Below are 23217 nucleotides of genomic sequence, written 5' to 3'. Positions count from 1 at the left end.
AAAGTGTTAACCAAGCATTACCTCTGTCACTTCAGGACTTTTCATTTAATGCTGTCAGCTAAGATAGCCACTTATGAAACACTGAGAATAAAAGTAAAGGCCGAATCTGAAGTACATTAGGATAGACCCTGTGGGTAGAGAGGTAAAGAAAGAGAAAGAAAAACCAGTGAAGAACTGACAGGTAAAGAAAGAGAGAAAACCCAGTGAGGAGAAAAACAAACAAACAAAAACAATGAAGAACTAAGAAGTAAAGAAAGAGAAAAACCAGTGACGAAACCAGGCTGAGTTCCTTACAGGTCTTGTCTTGACCTTTAATTTTGATTTGAATATGAAGGCTAGTATTATACTGTAAGAATGGGTGACAAAGAATATGAGCCAGGAGTAAAAGAACCGGGAGTCGGCTGGAGGCCGAGGGAGGACCAGGATGTGTGGCAGAGGAGGTGACAGTTTGTTTTAGGAGGTGACGATGGAAAAACGTGTATGGAGCTCCTGGCAAGGAACCTGCCCCAAATAGGTGATCATAAATCCTAGTTTCCCCCACCATCCTCTCACCTACAGTGCTTAGGAAGTTAATGATGTGGTCCCTCCAGCCATGGAATGATTCTTACTCATTTTCTGAGATGATTCAGATGATTAATCCAATAATGTTTCTATGATTGTCATGCTTATTCCTTGCCTAACATTCTCATAAATACTACATATGTTCTTAATAAGACATGAGCAGTCTTACCTCCAAACTGTATCAAGAAATCCAACTGACATAACTATATGTGAATATCTGCATTGTACCATCCACATCTATATCTGTAACATTAGCTATGTATCCATCAACATATATATATTTTTTGACACGTTTATTTTCTCTTTCTCCATATCTTGGTCTCTGGGTGTCTATTTAAATTCACTCCATATGGGGAGTGATGGACAGTGAGAATCCCCGAGTGGACTTATCTATTCTTGCAACTCCCTGCGACTCTCCTGTTTCCTTCTTTTCCATAATTGTGTAAAAACACACTTGTGGTTTCTTTGGTCCATGATACTCTAGCTTCTCATGGTCGCGCTACACACCCTATGTCTGGGAAGGAACTCTCCTTCCAGGGACTTCCATGTTCCTCTGTCCTCATGTGCAGTGCTAAACACATTTTCATCTCTAGGGCCCAGTGCCCTTCATTTCTTGCTGTTTGGTAAGATGCTGTTTGCCTACTTTTAATTCCAAGTGAACATCCTCTAAAGCCCTTTCTGATGTCTCTAGTATTTTCCTGTAATAATAAGGGTCATTGGTATTATGGGTATGTGCGATGGGTATGTGTTAAGGGCTCTCAGGTCCTGGTCACCACGTACTTCTGAATGCTGCCTTAGCTGCTGCCTTGTGCGTTTGCTGTTACAATTCAAGGGGAGTGCCACGAGATGTTCCGTGGACCACCCAGCTGCCCTGCATTCTCCCCTGCTCCCGTGGGCAGCAGCAGCTTCTTGCCATCCTGGTGATTGTGATCAATTAGACCTGTCAACTTGGTCTGTTGGCCTTCCCACCTAGATCTCAGTTCAGGGAGGTAGAAGTGAACTGGTGAGGCTGAAGCTTAAATTGCAGTCAGATTCTTCCCCAATATCCCCAAGAGAATGGGCTTCATTCTGCGGGAACCAGAGCCTGTGTTTCCAGAGGGCCTGTGACTGCCTTGTGCTGCTCTCTCTATAGCTCTGTGTGTGTGTGTGTGTGTGTGTGTGTGTGTGTGTGTGTGTGTGTGTGTATTGGAGCGAGGGGCAAGATGGACTACTCTGTCCTTTACTTTGTTGAGCATGCTCCTCCATGCCCAAATATTGGGCATCTAAAACCCAATGGTGGGCTCCTGAATCTCCAGAGGTTTTCCCTCACACTGTGGCCTCTGGCATATTTACCATTTCTCTGTTCTAAATAGTAGAATGCCATCAATAAAGCAGAACAATTGATGTTCTGTGGCTGGTCTTCATGGCGTAAGGTTCTTTGGGACCATATTTTAACTGAAGGGCAAATCCACAAATGTGTAGTGCTGTCCACATATGGAAGAGAACTCTTTCCATCTTTCCTTAAGAAAGATGGGAAAGAACACACTTGCCAGGCCAATGGCTGCACACCAGGTACCTTAATGTGTCTTTGGGACACCGTGGCAGTTACTCATGTGCTGATTTCTGCAGCTCTCTAAGTTTTCTTTTTTATTTTTTCTGCAGAGTAATTACTAAGCTTTCTTTTTAACCTTGTTATATATAGGAACATTTTTATAAACGTTCTAATATTTTTCTCCAGTGCTTCCATGTGTTGATAGCAGGTTAGGGCTTAGTTGACCATGTTGCTAAAACCAGAACAGCGAATATTTTTCACAGAATTTCGCTATGAGGACAAAGTAAAATCCAGCAGTTGCATAGGGTCACCCAGAGTGAATAGAGTATGTGTGCCCTTGCGCGCGCGTGTGTGTGTGTGACCCGCAATAGAAATGGGAAAGTGTTGTATTTTATCGTCTTCAAGCAGAATGTTATTAGAAGGGAAGAGGTTGAAAGTTCAGAACACAGTCGATGCCTAATTGAAAAAGGCTCTGGAAATGGGAATGATGGCCCTGAAAGGACTTCGGTGGGTTCAGAGATGAGAAATAGAAACATATGAAAATGTTTAGCAACACTTTTGCTCAGCTTATGTTGACCATTGTCCTATAGACTTGTGATATTAAAATACCGAGTTACTTTTTTTTTCCATTTTGTTTTGTATTAGGTATTGCTTTGAAATAAGTGGGGAAGTAGAATTTCAAAAACCTTTTAATTGGTAAGAAATTATATTCCACTAATATTCATGTTTAATGTCAGTTTTTTTTTTCTGGGGAAGGACTTTTCTATCTCTTAAGGATCATGTATGAAATTAAAAAAATTGTATTTTATTGTCATTGTTTAGAGAATCAGTTTATCTAGATAAGCTCCAATGATTTTCTTACTAGTAAAACAGCCTTGGGGCTGATGTGAAATTAATATATTCAATTAGTCCCTTTTTTTTGTCATAAAATCATGTGGTTCATTTGCTAACAAAAATACATGGTTATATGGGAGATTTTTTTTCCCTATAAAACATTTTAAGGGAATACAAAAATTTTAGAATATATATATCAATTTATTAGTAAGCTCCTAACCTTAATTTAATAAATTGGATAATTGAGTGGGGTGAAGGGGTGACATGATAAACAAAATCTTATAGAAAGGAATCTGCTAGGGATCCCTGGGTGGTGCAGCGGTTTAGCGCCTGCCTTTTGCCCAGGGCGCGATCCTGGAGACCCGGGATCGAGTCCCACGTCAGGTTCCCGGTGCATGGAGCCTGTTTCTCCCTCTTCCTATGTCTCTGCCTCTCTCTCTCTCTGTGTGTGTGACTATCATAAATAAAATTTTAAAAAAAGAAAGAAAGGAATCTGCTAGATTATTTTTATTTCAGAATGCTACTTTTCTGCTTGCCAGTGAAATATGAGTGCCTGTTCAACCTATCTATTTTGGTAAAACAGTAATTTTTCTTATGGCTTAAGGGAAGTTCAGATTTTCTATATCATCAAAATTAAATTCAAGGAACATTTATTTAAAACCTTACAGAGCCTGGTACTATGAGAATATCAAAGTAAAGTAAGCCCAGTGTCTACTTCCAAGGAGATCATGGTCTGTAAGAGAAGAAACATACCAATACTCTGATGCAATTATGGATCAGTAAAAATATATGTAGGTGTATGGGGTGATTCTTGGATTAATTGTGAATTATGAGGCTTCTAGGAGACTTCTACAAAGAGGTTATATCTGAGCTCGGGTTTATTTTTTATTTATTTATTTTTAAAGATTTTATTTACTTATTCATGAGAGACACACAGAGAGAGGCAGAGACATAGGAAGAAGCAGGCACCTGGTGGGGAGCTGGATGCGGAACTCGATCCTGGGACTCCAGGATCACACCTTGAGCCAAAGGCTCAACCACTGAGCCACCCAGGTGCCCCTGAGCTCGGGTTTCAACAGTTAATTGGTAAAGATATTAATATAAAAATATAAACTTAGGAAAATCAGTGTTTTAGATAGTTGATGAAGTGCATCCAGTTTTTAAGATGTAGCTTATTTAAGATATATATATATATAATATATATATATATATATATATATTATATATATATATATAGAGAGAGAGAGAGAGATACACACACACAATGCTGAGCAATGCTGGTCTTTACACAGAGCATGCCCTAAGCAACCTGATGGGATTACGAAGTGTTTTAAAACTTGTGTTGCCTTTCCACCCTTAGAAGTACTAGAGGAAATGTCTTTCTTTTTCCGTGCAGGAGCCCTGTCCTGGTTTTTCAGTGCAACCACCGCCATGTGATTTGCTTAGACTGTTTCTACTTGTACTGTGTGACAAGACTAAATGACAGACAGTTTATCTATGACCCTCAGCTTGGCTACTCTCTGCCTTGTGTGGGTAAGTCTGGCACTTTTTTTTTCCCTCCATTTTTAATGCTGATTAAGAACAGAACTATTGATGCAAAACCTTCTTACATAAATTCAATCCCTGACTGAGGGGTTGAAAATTCAAGTATCTATTTGATCCCTGTTGAGCCAGAAACAGTGTTTGGATGGCAAAAATATAAAGCACTAAGGTGTGAAGGAATTAGGTTGAACTAGAAAATATATCACCTGCACAAAAGTATGGAAAACAAATTTTAAAATATTATTCAGCCAATGTACACAAAGTAGGTCTATGGATTCACCCTGGATCTAGAGAAGCACTATCCAGATTTCTAAGTTGCATTCCCTTATTGCTAAAAATTTTGAACACGTGTATGTATATATGAAAGACTGTATATTTAAGAAAAAATTATAAAGGAGGAGATAAAGCTGAAATATTTAATATTTTAAGTCTTTTTATCTTTCAATATTGCAGAACATTCTTTACTTGTATTATATTGCTATTGTTACATGTGTTTTTTTTAATTGAGGTGAAATTCATGTAACATACAACTAGCCACTTTAAAGTGTACAGTTCAATGAAATTTCATGTTTTCACAATGTTATGCAATGACCATCACCTCTGTCTATTTTTGGAACTTTTTCATTACCCTAGAAAAATTTCAGTATCTCATATTCATTAATAATCACTCCCAATTTCCCCTTCCCCCCATTTCCTGGCAACCACTACAGGTCTGCCTCTATAGATCTGCCAATTCTAGATACTTCATAGAAAAGGAATCATATAATATGCAACCTTTTGTGTCCTCCTTGTTTCACTTAACATAATGTTTTGGAAGTTGGTCCAAGTCATGGCCTGTATCTTCATGCCTTTTTATCACTAAATAATATTCCATTATATAGACATACTACAATCTGCTTATTCATTTATTTGTTGATGGGCATTTGTGTTATTTCCACCTTTTGGCTATTATGAATAATGCTGCTATAAACATTTGTGTACTTGTTTCTGTGGATACATAAGTTTTCATTTGCCTTAGATATGCACATAGGAGTGCAATTGCTGGGTCATATGATAATTCTATGTTTAACCTTTCACGGAACTACCAAACTGTTTTCCATAGCTGCTGCACCATTTGCATTACTATCAGTAACTTTTAAGGGTTTTTATTTCTCTAGATCCTCTCAACACTTGATATTTTCCTGTTTTGTTCTGTTTTGTTTTTAATATCCACCCTGTTAAGATTGAAGTGGTATCCCAATGTGGTTTTGATTTTCATTTCCTTAATGACAAATGAAGTTGAATATTTTCCCAAATGCTTATTTGCCATTTGTGTATCTGGAGAAATTCCTCTTCAGGTCCTTTGCTTGTTTTTAACTGGGCTGTATGTCTTGTTGTTGATGAGTTTTAAGAGTTCTTTGTGTATTCTGGATACTAGACACTTATCAGATATATGATTTGTAAACACTTTTCCTATTCCGTAGGTTGTGTTTTTTTTTTTACTTTCATGATAATATCCTTTAACACACAAAAAGTTTTAATTTTGATGATACCAATTTGTCTATTTTTTTCTTTTGTTGCTTATGTTTTTGGTATCAAAAATAAGAATGTGTTGCCAAATCCAAGGTCATGAAGAATTAACCCCATGTTTTCCTCTAGTAGCCTAGCTTGTATGCTTCGGTCATTAACACATTTTGAATTATTTTTAAAATATGGAGTGAGATAGGGATCCCTACCTCATTATAAATATATATATTTAATGAATGTAATGTGAGTAAATATGCTTCACTGTGAAAATTGTGGTTTGAAATTATGTGATTCCTTGATTCAATGGTCAGATTTTAAGCTTACTTATTTATAATACTTCAATACTTATTTATAATACTTATTTGTAATACTTAATGTTGATCAAAACTGAAAAATATACCTCAAAATTATTTCACATTTCCAAATGGAAGAAGCTAATTGCATTGTTGACTTTGTAAATTATGACATTCATTTTTGAATTGCATCTGCCAATAATGCAATGGTTTTAATTAAGATTCATACATGTGTCAATATATTGTTAAGTAAAATTCACTGGAAGGTATTGTGCTTTCATATTTTAACAAAAGCATTCAAAATTTAATGAAACATTTACTTGCAGATCGAAAGATTCTGTTTTTCATGTGATAACTATATTGACAAAAACTTTTTTCCCAAAACCATATAGCATGTAAACATTTCTAACTATCCCTTTTCTTCTCTTCATACTCAAGGCTCTTTTAGAAATCAATTTACTTCTCATTTATTTTTAAATTTTAAGCCTTTTGTATTCTAGGAAATTTCAAATGTACAAAGTAAAGTAATAATAATAATAATAATAATAATACAATGACTGCCCTTGTACACATTAGCCAGGATTTCTACTATAACAAGTTGTTTCAGGTTTCTCTTGTAATTCTTGCTACCTTTCATTTTTAGTTTGGAATCCTTTTAAATACTTTTTGTGACTCGTACCTACTTCATTGCTGGTTATTTGAACATAATCCTCCGTAAAACCTTGCTTTAGTTTTTTAGAATGCCACTTACTACCAAGAACTTATCTTCTCTGACACCTCCTTCTTTTAATGCTTAACCATGGAAGGTGAAAGCTGCATATTTGTGTATCTTGTTATTAAAAGAAAATGGATCTGGAATAGAGTAACGTGTTGTAGCAGATCCTGATGACTAAAAGTTTTCAAAAATATTTAAAGATATTTAGAATATGAATCTGTTGGTAAAGAAATATTTATAAAAGCTGATACATAGGCCTGCACTAATCTCCACACATTAGGAATATTGACTGCTCCTCTTTGTTATGGAAACGCTGCAGGGAGAGTGCCCTGTGTGGTGTGTATTTAAAAGCTCAGTTCACAAAGTTACCATGCTCCATCCCCTTCATGGTGAACTGAATGAACTGGCCTGGCCACCACTGTGGTCATGTGCCGCAGGTTGAATTAAATGATACCACCTTTTAATTGTGTGTGTGTGTGTGTGTGTGTGCGCGCGCCTGTTATGTCTGTGTGTATGATAGCTGAAATTGACATAGTTTTATGTAAAGTTTTTCTACTCTTTGATTTTTTTAAAACTTTGGAAACCAGGAAAAAAGTAGGTAGCAAATAACCACAAGCTGAGACAAGTTAAAAATAACCTACTGACTTTCAACTGTGTAGTAAAACTTTCTACTCTATGCTGTATAATTCATTTCAATACTTGTTTCTCTTTATCTTCAACAGTGTTTTAATATATATCTTCAAAAGTTCTTAGAACAAAATACAATTCAGTTTGTCACAATATTGTCATGTATTATTTAGCCTTTCTTTAACTGTGACTCAAATTAGAAATGTTCCTCATCTTATATGAAAGGCTTTCAAATGTTATTATAGAATTTTTTTTATTTTAAAGAGACGAACTGGATTGTCTTGAATCCTTTCTCAACAAAGACTCTCTATGATTCTGCGTTTTAGGACTCCCACTGTCCCCTCAAGACTCCCCCTTTGCAATTCATTTCATAATGTATCCGATATGCACAACAGGGTATAAGTTCCAGCATCAGCTTGTACATTAAGTGTTAGGGAAGACTAATTTTTCATATTTTAAATGATACCTATATAAACCCTAATATTACCCCCCCCAATAAGCCGATGAATAATTTTGCACATATCCTGGGGTATACACAATCAGAGAAGTCAAATTCAAATCCTGGCTCTGAGACTCACCCTGCTTGTAATGTAGGGCAAATTACTTACTCTTCATGTGTCTGGGTTTCACTTTAAGGTAAAATAGAGACATTGAAATAGCACCTATTTCATATATTGTTATGTGAATGAATTTAAAAAATGCCATATGAAGTGCCTTTGCATTAAATGCTTAAGTCAGTAAGCACATAGTGAACACTGGTTTTTGTTATTTTGGTTGCTTTGTAAGCATGTGTCCCTACAGACAGTATATGCAATTTTTTTGTGTCTGTATGTGAACAGTCATAAAATAACATATTCTCATTCTTTAATTGTAGGTTGGTATTTCCTATAATTCAATACATGTATCAACCATTTACCAAGCATTTTTCCCTTATCCGTATATCTGGTTTATTTGACTTTACCTTGATTCATGGAGCTTGGAACAAGACACCTAAAATAAACTAGGAAAAAAAAAAAACAGAAATAGAAAATCAAGGCTTTTCAAACTATCGATAAAAATAGGAGATTATCAGGAACAAGAATTTATTGAACTCATATACTATTTCCATGGCACAGCCTTCTTTCATGGTGGGGTTAATTAAAAGGTTGTATCAATGGGAAAAAATTTTATATCGATATCTATAAATCTTATTTATAAAACTTAATACTGTGTATGAAAAGCAAAAATGGCTAATTCCATAATGGAACTATGAATGTGTTGCATGGACAGCTTGTTATTACTCTAGCAAGGTTAAAATTCTATGCCAGATTCGTTTGGCAAAGAAGGTGCATTGCTGGTCATTTGATTGTGGTTCCGTAGAACATTTCCTTGATGGCTCTTGCCTGATCTCAACAGTCTTCTGTAAAATCTATATCTCAGAGGCCCCAGTGGTATCTTTATCTTTGGTTTTTGAAAGGTTAGAGGTGCTTTGGAAGCTTAGTGTGTCTGTGTACTCATTCTTTTATTGTCCATTGTTTTAGGCTGACTGAATATTGTTGATTTCTCTGAAGAGTTCTCCATTTATCAGTTTAAAATGTCTTGACAAATGGTTTCAGACCCTTGTGGTGTATACTAGCCATTTTTGGATTACAGTTTTTCCCAGAAAATTAGAACAAGATTTATTTAGATAATCAAGGGGCATTGTATTCCTAAAGCCACCACTTCCTTTCAAAGACAAAGTTCATCTCTAACCACAAAGATGGTTACTCTGACACTGGAATTCACAGCTTTAAAATCATTCCTTGCCTTTTCTGGCCTCAGGGGTCTGCATGAAACTATAAATAGGACAGATTCATTGGTAAATATGTATTTGAATTTGCTGGGTGTTTGTGTTCCTACTTTAGCATAGACCAGAGGACTTTTTGATGCTCCCCAACTAGAGTGGATTCTCCTGATAGGACGGCATGGGTACTATTCAAAACTACCAGGAAACAGTTACCTGTATCTCCTGCTTAGATACATCTGTTCGAGATACTCTTCTACTCCATGAGTTAAATGCAGTTGTTTACCCCTACCCTCCCCCAGTCCATACAAAACAGCCTCTCCCTCAAATCCATTACTTACTAGCCTTGGAACCTGGGAAACAAACCATTCACTAGTGTTTGAATTGGTGACATTATGAATGGGGAAAATGACATCAGTTTTCTGTCAAACTTTACATAAAAGAATAGAGACTGTAAGTAGAATTAGTAAACTATTTTTCAAACTACAATGACCCTGTAGAAGCCAAAAAAAAAAAAAAAAAAAAGGCTAGATGGAACATTTATTTCTATTGCTAAATGACCCATGTACAGAATATCTTGCTAACAGTGTCTGTGTAAATTCACCATTTTTGTATAAATGTCTAATACCTCTCACCACCAGATCATAAGTGTTCTTTTTTCCATAATCTAGTCTATCAAGCGTCTTTCAAGATCATTAAACTAAACCCCTTCAAAGCTCAATTTTAGATAGACACATTCTTCAAGGTATGGATGGTTGACAATGAACCAACCTTTTTTATTGTCATAATTATGATGATATTAGACCCTTTTGGGTACAAACCCTGATTCCTTTGTTCGAGATTCTCATCTGACCAGAAATTTTTTTATGCTTTCTAAGAATGACATGCTAATTTTATTTCCCTGAAAATAAGAAGTAAGTGATGATTAGGGCTCTTACCAGGTACTTACTGCATATAAGGTGCCACTCTGAGTGCTTACATATGTATATCCATTTAATCCCCCAAAGACCTATTGGAATGGATGTTGTCATTCTTCTACTTTTATAGATGAAGCACATGAGGCTCACAGGAGCTAATTAAAGTACACATGATATTACAGCTAACAAATCACAGAGCTGGTATTCAGTGCCAACTGGTAGTGGTTCTACAAAGTGTGTTCTTAATCTCTATATGAATAGAGAAGCCTATAAACCAGAGTTAAAATACTATACCTTTGAAAGTTCTGTGGAAAAGAATGGAAAGAGGAGAGTATCTGATTTTCTAGCACTTTTTGCATATTTAAACCAACAGTAAACTTGAAAAGTAGGAATTGTTCTTATTTCACAGAGAAAGAAGTAAAGCTTTAATACAACTAAGTGCCCAGGGACCCAGGAAGAATAGAGCCAAGGTATCGATCCGGCCATGGTAAACTCCAAAGCTCTCCATTCTCCATTCTCCCACCCTGCTTCTCTCTAAGCAGGGATTCTCAATCCTAGATGTACATTTCAGTTAAGATGAAGTTGTGGAAACTCCCGATTCCCAGGCCACACTTCAGTTCAATTAAAGAACCTCTGGGATGCCCCCAATGTGTGTTAGAGTCTACAGGTTTAAAAGTTTGGAACTACTGAGGGAGTGAGCATTCTACAAGCAATAAGGTATTTTCAGTGGGAGACTGTAGCATTAATAAGTATAAAAGGACTCCCTCTGCCCTTGCCTATTTTGTCCACAAGCGATTTGATTTGCTAGGCAGTGTAGGTTTTTCAGTAAACATGGATGGAGTTGAAAATAAGGTCAGCAAACACAGCCAAAATGGTCTACTTCCAGAGCCTCTTAGAAACCCTTGCATGAAGCTATGGGCTTTGGGAGAAACTTAGTAATTATTTTGAAATGTTTGCTGTCTTTTTTTCTGTACCTGCTATTATGAGAATTCCATCTAGAAATTATTTTGAAATGCCAAACCACTGTCTGTATCTGCTCTTAAGACTGTCACTCACATGACTTGATGGGGCTGCATTAATTTAGATTGATTTATTTTGGAGTGCTTCTCTAAAATTATATGATGAAGACTGTGTAGAATGGATTTACCTCTAGTCCATTATGAGCAACACAGATTTCCTATAGCCTTGGGATATCCGAGGAAATAATCCTAGTTTCTCTGTGACATGCAACTGCCACAGCCCAGTTGCCATCCAGATACATCTCCTCTGTCCTCAGTGCTTTGCTTTTCTGTTTTGTTTTGTTTTGTGTTACTCTTCTCCTCTCAGGTCACATTTTGTAAAATTCCAATTTTCATATAACCGAGAATGACATTTCTCTTTTGCCTAATATGTCCACTCACCAGCTGCAGTCCATTAGGGCCCTTAGCATCTTTGTGGGCAACATTAGGTCAAAGCAGGTAGCCCTGGTCCTTTTTGAGATACAAATGCCTTCTTAATGCCTACATAGTCAAGAAGACTGGTTTTTCGACAGCTATTCAGGGAGCTAAACATGAAATGCAAAATAATTTTTTTTTGGCTTTTGAGTATTACTCTCCCAAATACACACAAATCCTCAAGTCAATATAATTCCCAAAACCACACTGAAAGGTAGGGAAATGAATTAAAAGATGAGTCACCAAAGAAGATAGCATAAGATCAATACAGATTAAAAGTTTAACATAATTAGCTACTAAAGAATTGCTCATTTAAAGCATAAAGTATGATGTGAGATGGACACACATTCAAAACAGGTAAGAATATAAATCCATATATTTCTAAAAAGCTATTTGTCAATCTATAAGATGAGCTTTAAAATAGCAACAAACTCTGAAGAAATCTATTTATGTACATTCTCTATATGTCTGTCTGACTCTGAAATACATAGCCTGTTCTCTTCCTAGCTCCCAGATCTTGAGTAATTGTGATAGATACCATGAAAATGGCAGCACCGGGATTTAGGAAGCTGACAATCTTGCAGTCCAAACCTGATCTTCTTTCTGCCTCAAAATTAATTGAAATTAAATCAAATTCACTAATTTTTCTGAGACTAATGCTAAACTTCTTTTCATTTTGGGGGTGAGTGGTGGCGATTTAGCAATTATGACAGTTTTCCTCTGATTTGGATGTATTAAGCTCAGGATAGTAGTATAACTTTTTAAAAAGCAACACTGAAATCACAGAATCAAGGTTTATTTCCACTCATGATCCAATGTGGGTTGACTCTGGCACCTCTGCCCCATGGCATCATTCTGGACCTCAGATGCTGATTTATACCACCTAGTGCTTCCGTCATCCCCAGTGGCTTCTCAATCCCCACTGGATCTTCTTCATCCACGCCAGCTGGCAGAGGCCGAGAGGGTGTGAGCCTCATGCTGGAGATTTCAGCGACCAGGCCTGGAGATGTAGCACATCATCTCTTCCTACATTCTTTATACTGGAACTGGGCTTCAGGCGCCCCCTGACCACATTGCGGGGTAGGGGGCGGTGTGTGTGTGTGTGTGCATGCGTGTGCATGTGTGTTTGTCTGTGACACATATAGAGGAATGATGGCTGTGTGCCCAGAAGGAAAACCAAACAAGGCTGCAAGCACATAGAGGTCTTAATGCTGGTGGAGGGTGCGGTGAAACGTACAATTACTAAATGATTTTTCTTCTGCTTACCTCTCCCGTCTTGCAACAGGAATAACAGTCAGGTAGCTTTATTATAAGGAGTGATTGGTCCATGGACAAGGACCAGAAAAAGAGCCATAGACAGAATTGATGGTGTTCAGGAGCTCGTTCTAGCTAGATCAGCAGGCACTGTCTGTACTGTCATCTGTTTGGCCTTGGAAATGCCTGCTTCAGTGGGTACAATGGACTTCCGCATTTGTTTGATGCCTATGTCTTTAGTGTTTTACAGATGAAACAATTCTATACACTGACTGGAAATGGTGCCAGCAGGATTGCTTCCTTTAGCTGTAGGAGGAACCCCATGTCCAAGGAAACTATGTCCTTGATCTTTACTTGGCTTGGGTTTTTACTTTCCAAGCTGCTTTTCATCATCTCTTGCATCTTATTAAGTGGTTAAAAATAAAATAACATTTTAGAAAACATAAGTAAGGTGGGAATGCTTTCAATAGCCAGCAGAGAAGGCAAAAATAATTTCTTTCCACCTACTTCCACCCCGCACTGTCAAGAAGAGCATTCTACCTTTGTTTTATAGGGCGGAGAGTAAATCATTTTTAAGTACAAATGTATTACTTACCCACAGAGTTCTAGAAAAAAATGCCTGTAAGTGCTTAAGATGGTGACAGAGTTGTTCAAAACAGCTGTCTTTAAGCTTTCTTCTTCTTTTTATTAAAACGTATATATCCAAATTCCTCTCCCCGGCCTTACTGGCAGTCAGCACAATTTTTGGGTCTGTGCACTTGGCATTATCTGTACACACGGAGCTTTTCTGAAGCTGGAAGGATTATAATCATGTCAATAGAATATTAAATGACTTTTAAGTATATCCTTTTAAACGGCTTGATGTATTCTTAAATTGATTATGAAACATCTTACACATACACAAAAGGCTTAACCACAGGTATATTGTTATAGAATTGTACCGTTATAGGGAACCTCTGGAACCACCAGACACAACCTCGTCTCTCTTGCCTAGATCCAGCTATTATCTTGACTTCTGTAATACTCACTCCCTTGCTTTTCCTCATAGTGTCAAGACCTGTGGATATACATCCCTAAAAATGGTATCTATTTGCCTACTTTCAACTTTCAAATCATTGCTTAGAAGGATTTGCCAAATCTCCTTCAACAGAAGCATCTAAAATCCAGTTATACCTCTAGTCAGAAAACCCTGAATACCTGTGCAATGTATTCCAATATTCAGGATTTGCACTCTTCTCTTCGTTAAATATATATAAATATTTAATATTTTTATTAAAAAATAAGTAAATATTAATATATTTATAATATTTAATCACACTAGATAGTAGCTGTGTTTATGTTTATCTCCCTCACCTCAGTTGCTTTCTGCTGTGAGCAGTTTTTATTCTCTTTTTCACCAGATAAATTCTAAGCTCACAATCAGAGGCAAAAAAAGTAAACAATGACAGAGACCCTGAAGAGTCACTTGGGCAAATAGGGTTAATTTTATCACAGTTTGGTGAGAGTAAGAGTCTTATATCCATATTGTGAATTTTAAAAAGTACAGCTTGGGCAGCCCAGGTGGCTCAGCAGTTTAGCGCTGCCTTCAGCCCAGGGTGTGATCCTGGAGACCTGGGATTGAGTCCCACGTCGGGCTCCCTGCGTGGAGCCTGCCTCTCCCTCTGCCTGTCTCTCTCTCTCTCTCTCTCTCTCCCTCTCCCTCTCCCTCTCCCTCTGTGTCTCTCATGAATGAATGAATGAATAAATAAATAAATAAATAAATAAATAATTTAAAAAACATAAAAAGCACAGCTCACTGTGTTAAATGTTCTCCTTTTGTCAATAATTCTGTGTACAATTGTCAACAGGTTTGCATTACATTTTTTTTTGCATTACATTTTTTGATGGTTGCACCTCAGCTGTCTCGCAATTTCTATCAGAGCATTTCAGTTGTTGAGAACTACCGAGAAAGCTGATTAGAGCTGCCAGTGGGGCTCTTAGCAGTATATTGTGCTCCAGATAGGGACCAAACCCTCTGTGTGCTCTCCAGTGTCCCAGGAAGTGGGAAATGTACTGTATTATCATGAACTGCAGATTTCTGGAGCGAGCCACAATTTCATTCTGTAGAAACCAGGGACATTTGTGGCCTCTCAGTCAAGAAAACTTAAGTGTATTTGAGACAGACATTTCTTTGGATTTTAAGTCCACAATTCCTGATCCAGACAGGTGTTGGTTTCCTTCATGACTTGTAGCCTCTCCATCATCATCCACAGTGCTATCCTCAGTGCTTGCTGGTACTGTGTTCAGTCTTGTATGTTGTGTTCAGTCTTGTATGTTACATTGGCCATGCACATTGCATGCACACATACACATGTACACGTGTACACACATGCAGTAACTGTGATAAAACTTTATTCTTCCTTACTGTGTGATATAGCTTGTATTAATGAGACGTCACACATAGAAATTACTATGAGCTGGTGACCTCCAACTATCTTTGAAATAATAATGTGCTGAGAGGGGTTGATTTACATATTCATGAGAGTTTGTATCATTTGGTTCCTAAGCAGGACAGTAAAACAATTTAGTGTTTTAAATGCATACTAATTTAGCAAGAGTAGGAGTGGTTTAATATTCTAATGTCAAGATGGAAATAAATATATAATATCCGCACCAAGCAATTATGTCACATATTTCCAGTAAAATCTGAATGCTTTCCAGGGCATCTTATATATTCTACAACCTCAGAGTTTGGAAAATCCTTTCTTTTCTTCTTTTTTTTTTTTAAGATTTTATTGACTTATTCATTTTAGAGGGGCATGGAGGGGAGAGAGGGAGAGAAACTCTGAAGCAGGCTTCACCCTCAGTGTGAGCCCAACCCGGGGCTCATACCCTTGACCCTGAGAACATGACCTGAACTGAAATCAAGAGTCCGACACTTGACAGACTGAGCCACCCAGGGGTCCGGGAAAATTAATATTTCTTATGTTGCCTGCTTGTCAAGCCTTTACCAGAAATCTTTTATCTCGGAGTTATGTGTTTGCAGAAGGAAGCACCATGGAAAGCAGTGGAAAGAAGTGGGGAATAAGAAGGTGCTCAGGAAGCAGTTACTTTGTCTGACGTCCCCTCTTGCTGCCAGGAAGGGCTCTTTCTGTGCTTGACAAGTAACAGTGTTTCTGAAATTGGCTACTGTATTGGTTGGCTAGGGCTGCCATAAAAACGAACAAACAAAAAAATACTACCAACTGAGTGGCTTAAGTAACAGAAACTTCCTTTCTTACTCTTCTGGAGGCCACCAGAAGAGGCCTCTTTCTGGGCTCACAGACGGCCGCCCTCCTGCTGCCCCTTCACTGGGTCATCTTCCTGGGGTCCTGTGCAGCCCTGGTGTCTCTCTGTGTTGTCATCTCCTCTTCCTGTGAGAACACTACTCAGATGAGACTAGAGCCCACCCTCATAACTAAGGTACCTGTTTAAGGCCCTTCTCCAAATACCGTCTCATTCTGAGGGTACTGAGGCTTTTAACATGAAAGCTTGAGGAACACAGTTCAGTCCCCAACAGCCCACCCTCTAGATTCTGAGATAGTTTACAAATACCTGGCACCCCCCAATTTAGAAAAGGTCTATCAAACATGAACCTTGAATGTAAATTCTGTTCCACAGTGGTTTAATTATGGGGTGCTCCTAATGGTATATCTTATTCTCCCTCCCTCTTTCCCACTCTCACCCCCACTCCTCCTTGGTATTGGCTGGTTTCCCATGATCAACTCTTGTATACCCAAGGAACACTGGGAACTTTTTGCCATTTATATCTAGTTATAAAATCTGGACTCTTAACAAGCGTTTTTAGGAAAGGATCCACTGAAATTGCCATCTTTTGTAAAAGTAAATGTGCAATAATCTTCTTGGAGGTGGAGGTGGTTGGGATGTCATTTGCAGTCCTGTCTCAGTCTTCCGTTTTCCCAGATGGATTGTCATGAAGCAGAGCCTCTGAAAAAAGTTTTACCAGTTATTATAGACCAAAGTGCTGAAACCAACAGGATGCAAAAGATAATGGCTCACACACAAATGTCGCTTGCTTTGTGCCTGGGATGGAGGCAGTTTTTGGATGGCTGAGTGGTTTTCTTCAAAGTGGTATTTCTGTCCTTTGGCTCTGCTATGCCATTGGTGGTCACACTGATCCCCACATCCACGGTCCAGCTGGCAGAGGGGAAAGAAAAAAATAAATGAAGACATGTGTCTTTCTCATAAACCCACACCTGAATATGGCACACAGCTCCTTGTTCCATTGGCTGGGACACAGCCATTTGGCTTTATGTGCTTCAAGGGAGCTTGAGAAATGAAGTCTAGATAAATGTATGGGGACAGAGAGAATTTAGGTAGACACTTGGCAGCTTATGTCAAAAAGGTCTCCCTTTAGAGAGTTGGTTATTCAACTTCTAAGCACCTCCAGGATTCAGGGATCATGGGCCAGGTACTGACTTTGTGGTCATGTGCTGCTTATTCCATTCCAGATTTGCTTACCAGATATTGAGCAATTTTCTCATTTAAAATGAAAATAAGCCTGAACTCAGAATTACATGAAATTGTATGTAAAAATGACCGGCACAGCATCTGATACACAATAGGTATTCTATGCATGATAACACCCCAGGCACCCCCAATTATAGTCCCTAATATCAGAATATATTCTAGATACTTAAAATTCTAACAGGGAACTTGAAACTGAACCTGAGGGTTTAATTAAGGTTTCAAGGCTAAAAAGCAAAAATAAAACATTCTTCTTTGACATTTTCTATGTTAGCACATTCACAAATAATGGAAATAATTAATTCCTGTGAGTCAGAAATTAACATTATAGAAAGTATAAAACATTACATAAATATAATCCTGTAAAAAAATACTTAAAATGTTCTCAATAGGAGTTGTTATTAAAATTCTTGAATTAGATCCATTCTATAGAACTAGATTTTTCAAACTAGTCTTTTATAATGTGAATATATGTAGAAATATAATTACATTAAGGAGGCTATCTTTATTATTTCTCTTCTTTTACTGATAGCATCAGTAGGGTGCTTTCCCTGGGATTTCAGTGTACATTTTAAGTCCTTTCTCAAAAATTTTATATTCTGAGGAAGCCATGTAGATGTATAAAATATACACAAATATGTGATTTAAAAATCTTTCTCAAAACCATAATTTCCTATTATGCCAGACACACTGATATTTTCAGTTTTAACCTATTTTGGATGTATCCAAAACAAGAAAAATCCAGCATTCTTTTAAGTCAGCCCATTTTAATTAAGCCTTATCCCTTCAAAGGAATACCATAACTTCCCTTAGGAACCCACCTTAGTGCTCAGTCATTGCAAGTGCCAGAAATATACTCAATACTATGTAAATAAATACTTGTTTATATGATTTTTAAACATAATTCATGTCTTACTCTGAAAAAAAAGAGGAAACACTTTATTTTTTTTAATTTTTTTTAAAATTTTTATTTATTTATGATAGTCACAGGGAGAGTGAGAGAGGCAGAGACACAGGCAGAGGGAGAAGCAGGCTCCATGCATCGGGAGCCCGACGTGGGATTCGATCCCGGGACTCCAGAATCGTGCCCTGAGCCAAAGGCAGGCGCCAAACCGCTGTGCCACCCAGGGATCCCAAGAGGAAGCACTTTAATCAAATAGACTAGATTTGAAAAAAGTAGGAAAAAAACCCCAGCCAGCCAGCCATTCTTTGAAACTAATCATTTAGAAAAATTTAACAAAACATGTAAATTTTTGACATAACTTAATAGAAAACACATTTCAGACGTTACATTTCATTTTCAGGAAAGCCATTACCAAAGACAGAAACAACGTGCAGGCTCTGGAGCTCTATCCCTGGAGGGGGCCACCACCCTACTCCCACCTGGGTGTGTCGTGCCACCTCTATCCATGCCGCATTCAGAGAACTCCTACCCACCCCACTCCCAACCGCAAGCCAGGAAACACCTGTCATTCGTACACACAATGACCTCTAGAGAAATGTAATCTAAAATATTTTAATACCTAAAAAATAGTGACTTCTAGAAGTGTTTACTTCTCCATTGTGTTGTAATATGTAAATAGATTCTTTGTTATATCCTTAAAGGTTCATCAGAAATGCACTAGCTCACTGTTCACAGCTTTGGCAATAATTGTTTCTGCTATGCTGTTTCTTTTAAGGGAAATGGTCACAGTTTGCTTGCAATTCGTTCTTTGGGACCTACAATAAGTTGAATTCATGTGTGAACTTATATTTGTTTCTCACATTAGATGGCTATTGTAGGAATAGTGCTGACATAGAATTCATAGGATTCGTCATGACTCTACCACTAACTAACTAACCTAGTTAATTTAGTCAAATCACTTAAGAGCCACTGGACACTGGGCAAGTCTTTTGCATATGTTACCTTATATAAGCTTCAAAATGAGGTTGTGTGGTCAATATTAATAATCCCAATTTGCAAGTGAGAAAGCTGAAGCTCTCAGAAGCTAAACTGAAACATGAGTCTGGGATCTCTGGGTGGCGCAGCGGTTTGGCACCTGCCTTTGGCCCAGGGCGTGATCCGGAGACCCGGGATCGAATCCCACGTCGGGCTCCCGGTGCATGGAGCCTGCTTCTCCCTCTGCCTGTGTCTCTGCCTCTCTCTCTCTCTGTCTCTGTGACTATCATAAATAAATAAAAATTAAAAAAAAATAAACATGAGTCTACCTAGACTCCAAAACTAATTTTCCTTCTCTCCACACTTTATTCATGAAATTAATTTCATCTCCAGGACTTCAACCACCTCAAAAATGCTACAATCTTTGACTGTTGGAACCTAAACCAAGACTTACTATTTATTTCCATGACATTTAAGAGACTCAGAATAAAAAACAAAACCAAACAAAACCCTAAAACCAAGAGTAAAATCAGTAAGTACCAGCTAATGGATATACATGATATACTAACATCTCAGTCTCTCTGTGGTGTCTTTAGATAGTGGTTCTCAAATTGTGTTGTATGGTACCATGGGGAGGCATTGTCCATAGGGCATATTAAGGCTTATTTTATATAGAAGGAAATACATGGATAGTGACAGTACACACAAGTTACACCTGTTATATTAACTGAGGGTCCTGTTTCAATACTTATCAAGATTACACCAGGCAAAATGGAGGATCAGAGACTTTGTTTATAATGGTTTAGTTTTTTTTTCAATTGAACATTTTTTTTAAGATTTTATTTATTTATTCATGAGGGACACAGAGAGAGGCAGAGACATAGGCAGAGGGAGAAGCAGACTCCTGCAGGAAGCCTGATGCAAAACTTTATCCCAGGTCCCCAGGATCACACCCTGAGCCGAAGGCAGACACGCAACCACTGAGCCACCCAGGCACCCCTATATTATACATTTATGAAGAATAAAAGAATTACATGCCTTGTACTTTGAATTAAAATAGCAAAATTTTAAAAAATAGTGAAGGCCAAATTTTGATTGCCCTCTATCATTGATATAGAGGGGAAACCTGAATTTGTTACTATGAAAATACTGTGTTATGGAATGTTTTTAGTAGGACCCGAAAGTAAAAGAATGTGGGTACTTCACACTCTAAAACAACTTGAATCATTTTTTCCGTTTGGTTTCTTACTCCCTATGTTAACTTGAATCCATTTCCATCAGAGACGGTTTACTTTCTATTATTCACTTTACTTAAATCTGGTATTGGTGAGTTTTTATTGTACACATATAACTAGGCAAGTAGTAAAAGATGTTGGTACAGAGGGAGTAAGATCTCTTATTGGATGAAATACTACCACCATCATCAGAATTTATTCACCTAGTATACCACTTTAGAAGGTACTGTTTCAAAAGCTGGGTATTATTCTAGGCTCTGCACAGCTGCCTTGTATCAATAGAAGGAATAATTGCCTATAAAGTATGCTTAACTGTACATACATGCTAAGTATAGCACACTGGGTATAAATCAACAACAGCTAAATTAAAACTTTATTTTCCAAAGCAAACCTCTAGGCTGCAGTTTTGCCATTCTTCTTTCTGATCCAAAAATAACAATAAATCAAGGTAGAAAAATAGCTGTAAAGCTGATAATGAGATTTGCAACCAGCTAAGATGCAATCTAAGTCATGAAGAAGTTTAAAAGTCCTGTTATTCATCCTCCACTGTGCCTGAAATCCAGAAAACCCCATTAAGGGAAAAGGAAGCCCACCTTGTCATTTAAGTAGGAAGGTAGCTCTGTTTTTCATATCTATGCCCCAAGTCTAAAATGTGTTTTGGTAAAGTTAGAGGATCTCTGACAATTTTGGAAGCATTTGGGGATATAATAACCGCTGGCATGGATATGGATATTCTGTTTACCAGAGAGACTGAAATGAGACTCAGGTAAATAATAAGCATTTCAGAAAATTACCCAATCACATATTTAACCACTCCAAGACATTCTCCAGGGAAAATAGCATGCATTTTACAAAATTGCTTATAATTGTGAATTGTGTGTTTGTGAAGGAACCCAGTGAGGTGGTAGGAGGCACATTTGTCAGAGCTTAGCAATGGAGTCTTTTTTTTAAAGGACTTTGAATATAAGAGAAACATTTGCAGCTGCTTTTCAGATGCCAATAAAGTATGTGTTTCAGAATGTTGGACATAACATTTTAGAAAAGACTGCCCGAGGGGTTTAATTCAGAGTACCTTGAATTGAAAACATTTAGCTATTGCTTTAAGAATACATTTTCTTTATGAGACTCTAACTACATTGTAAGGAGATATATTTCTAAATTTTAAATATTAATTATTCATATTACACAAAATACCCTATTAAGTTTGCTGTTTTTACTTCATGTAGAAATGGATAGTTTAATTACTGTATTCTTCAATAAGTTATACAAATAGTTTTAAAAAAATTTCCCCTTAACGTGTAAGTGGGCTTTCCTTGTCATTAAAAATTATTCATGGTCCCCTTTTGGGGAACTATGTTGAACTATTGCATGTTATAGAATGATAAGATATTATTTATATCACCTGAGTAAAAACAGACATTAGAGCTATACATTTTACAAAGTTTTCCCTTAGAATACCAGATAAAGCTGATCTTACTATCATGGCCATTTTATAGGAAGTAGTATCTTCTACTTTTTAGGCTCTGTTTGGGTTAAAGGGGGGAACAGTGGTTCACAGAATAGGTAAGGCTTGCTCCCTTCATGGAGCCCACAGTTCTGTAGAGGGGGGTGGCAGGGAGGGTTACAGATGTCCATCAAACAACAGCTGCTGTATAATTTCTGATTTAGATAAGAGGTGAAAGAAATGGAGGAAGTGGGGTAGGATAGGAAGAAGAGTCCTGACAAATAAAATAAAATAAAATAAAATCTGGAGACAGGAAGTTAGAAGGCAGGTTTGATGAATGGAAAACAGACTGGGGTGGCTGGATCAGAGTGAGAAGAGCCCTGAAAGGTGGGCGGGGCCAGGACAGCCTTCACCTGAGGTGAAGATCCTGTCACTCTATAGTTTACTGTAGACTTATATTTTGAGACATGTTTGATTCCCGCTTTCCTCTCTTGCACCATACACAAAGATAAACTCAAAATGAATGAAAGATCTAAATGTGAGACAAGATTCCATCAAAATCCTAGAGGAGAACACAGGTAACACCCTTTTTGAACTCGGCCATGGTAACTTCTTGCAAGATACATCCACGAAGGCAAAAGAAACAAAAGCAAAAATGAACTATTGGGACTTCATCAAGATAAGAAGCTTTTGCACAGCAAAGGATACAGTCCGCAAAACTAAAAGACAACCTACAGAATGGGAGAAGATATTTGCAAATGACCTATCAGATAAAGGGCTAGTTTCCAAAATCTATAAAGAACTTATTAAACTCAACAGCAAAGAAACAAACAATCCAATCATGAAATGGGCAAAAGACATGAAGAGAAATCTCACAGAGGAAGACATAGAGATGGCCAACATGCACATGAGAAAATGCTCCGCATCACTTGCCATCAGGGAAATACAAATCAAAACCACAATGAGATATGTGCTTATTTAAATCCAAATTTGCATCAATTAAAATGATACAAGATTAAAATTCAGTTTCTGCTGACCATTAAGTGATGTAAATATGTCTAATAGCTGCCTCACTAGAGCAGGTGTAGAGCATTTTCTTCATCACAGAAATTTCTATCGCACAGCATGACATCAGATAGTCTGAAATATCCTCATTAATAGCTTGAAAATAACATGTG

The 23217-nt window shown here is 37.5% G+C and overlaps 1 protein-coding gene across 2 annotated transcripts in view; it reads left to right on the top strand.

Annotated features, from left to right (window-relative positions):
* PRKN (parkin RBR E3 ubiquitin protein ligase) overlaps positions 1-23217 on the top strand; it is a 1295055-nt gene that overhangs the window by 883607 nt on the left and 388231 nt on the right. Inside the window, exons 7-8 of one of the 2 annotated variants that reach the window (XM_055312054.1) lie at positions 2738-2788; positions 4323-4459. In XM_055312054.1, the coding sequence (XP_055168029.1) occupies positions 2738-2788; positions 4323-4459 (188 nt within the window). The remainder of the gene's footprint in view (positions 1-2737; positions 2789-4322; positions 4460-23217) is intronic. The other variant, XM_055312055.1, reaches the window with a different exon arrangement.

This window comes from Nyctereutes procyonoides, unplaced genomic scaffold (genome assembly GCF_905146905.1).
Source record: "Nyctereutes procyonoides isolate TBG_1078 unplaced genomic scaffold, NYPRO_anot_genome, whole genome shotgun sequence".
NCBI lineage: Eukaryota > Metazoa > Chordata > Mammalia > Carnivora > Canidae > Nyctereutes > Nyctereutes procyonoides.
This window is presented reverse-complemented; position numbering and strand designations above follow the sequence as displayed.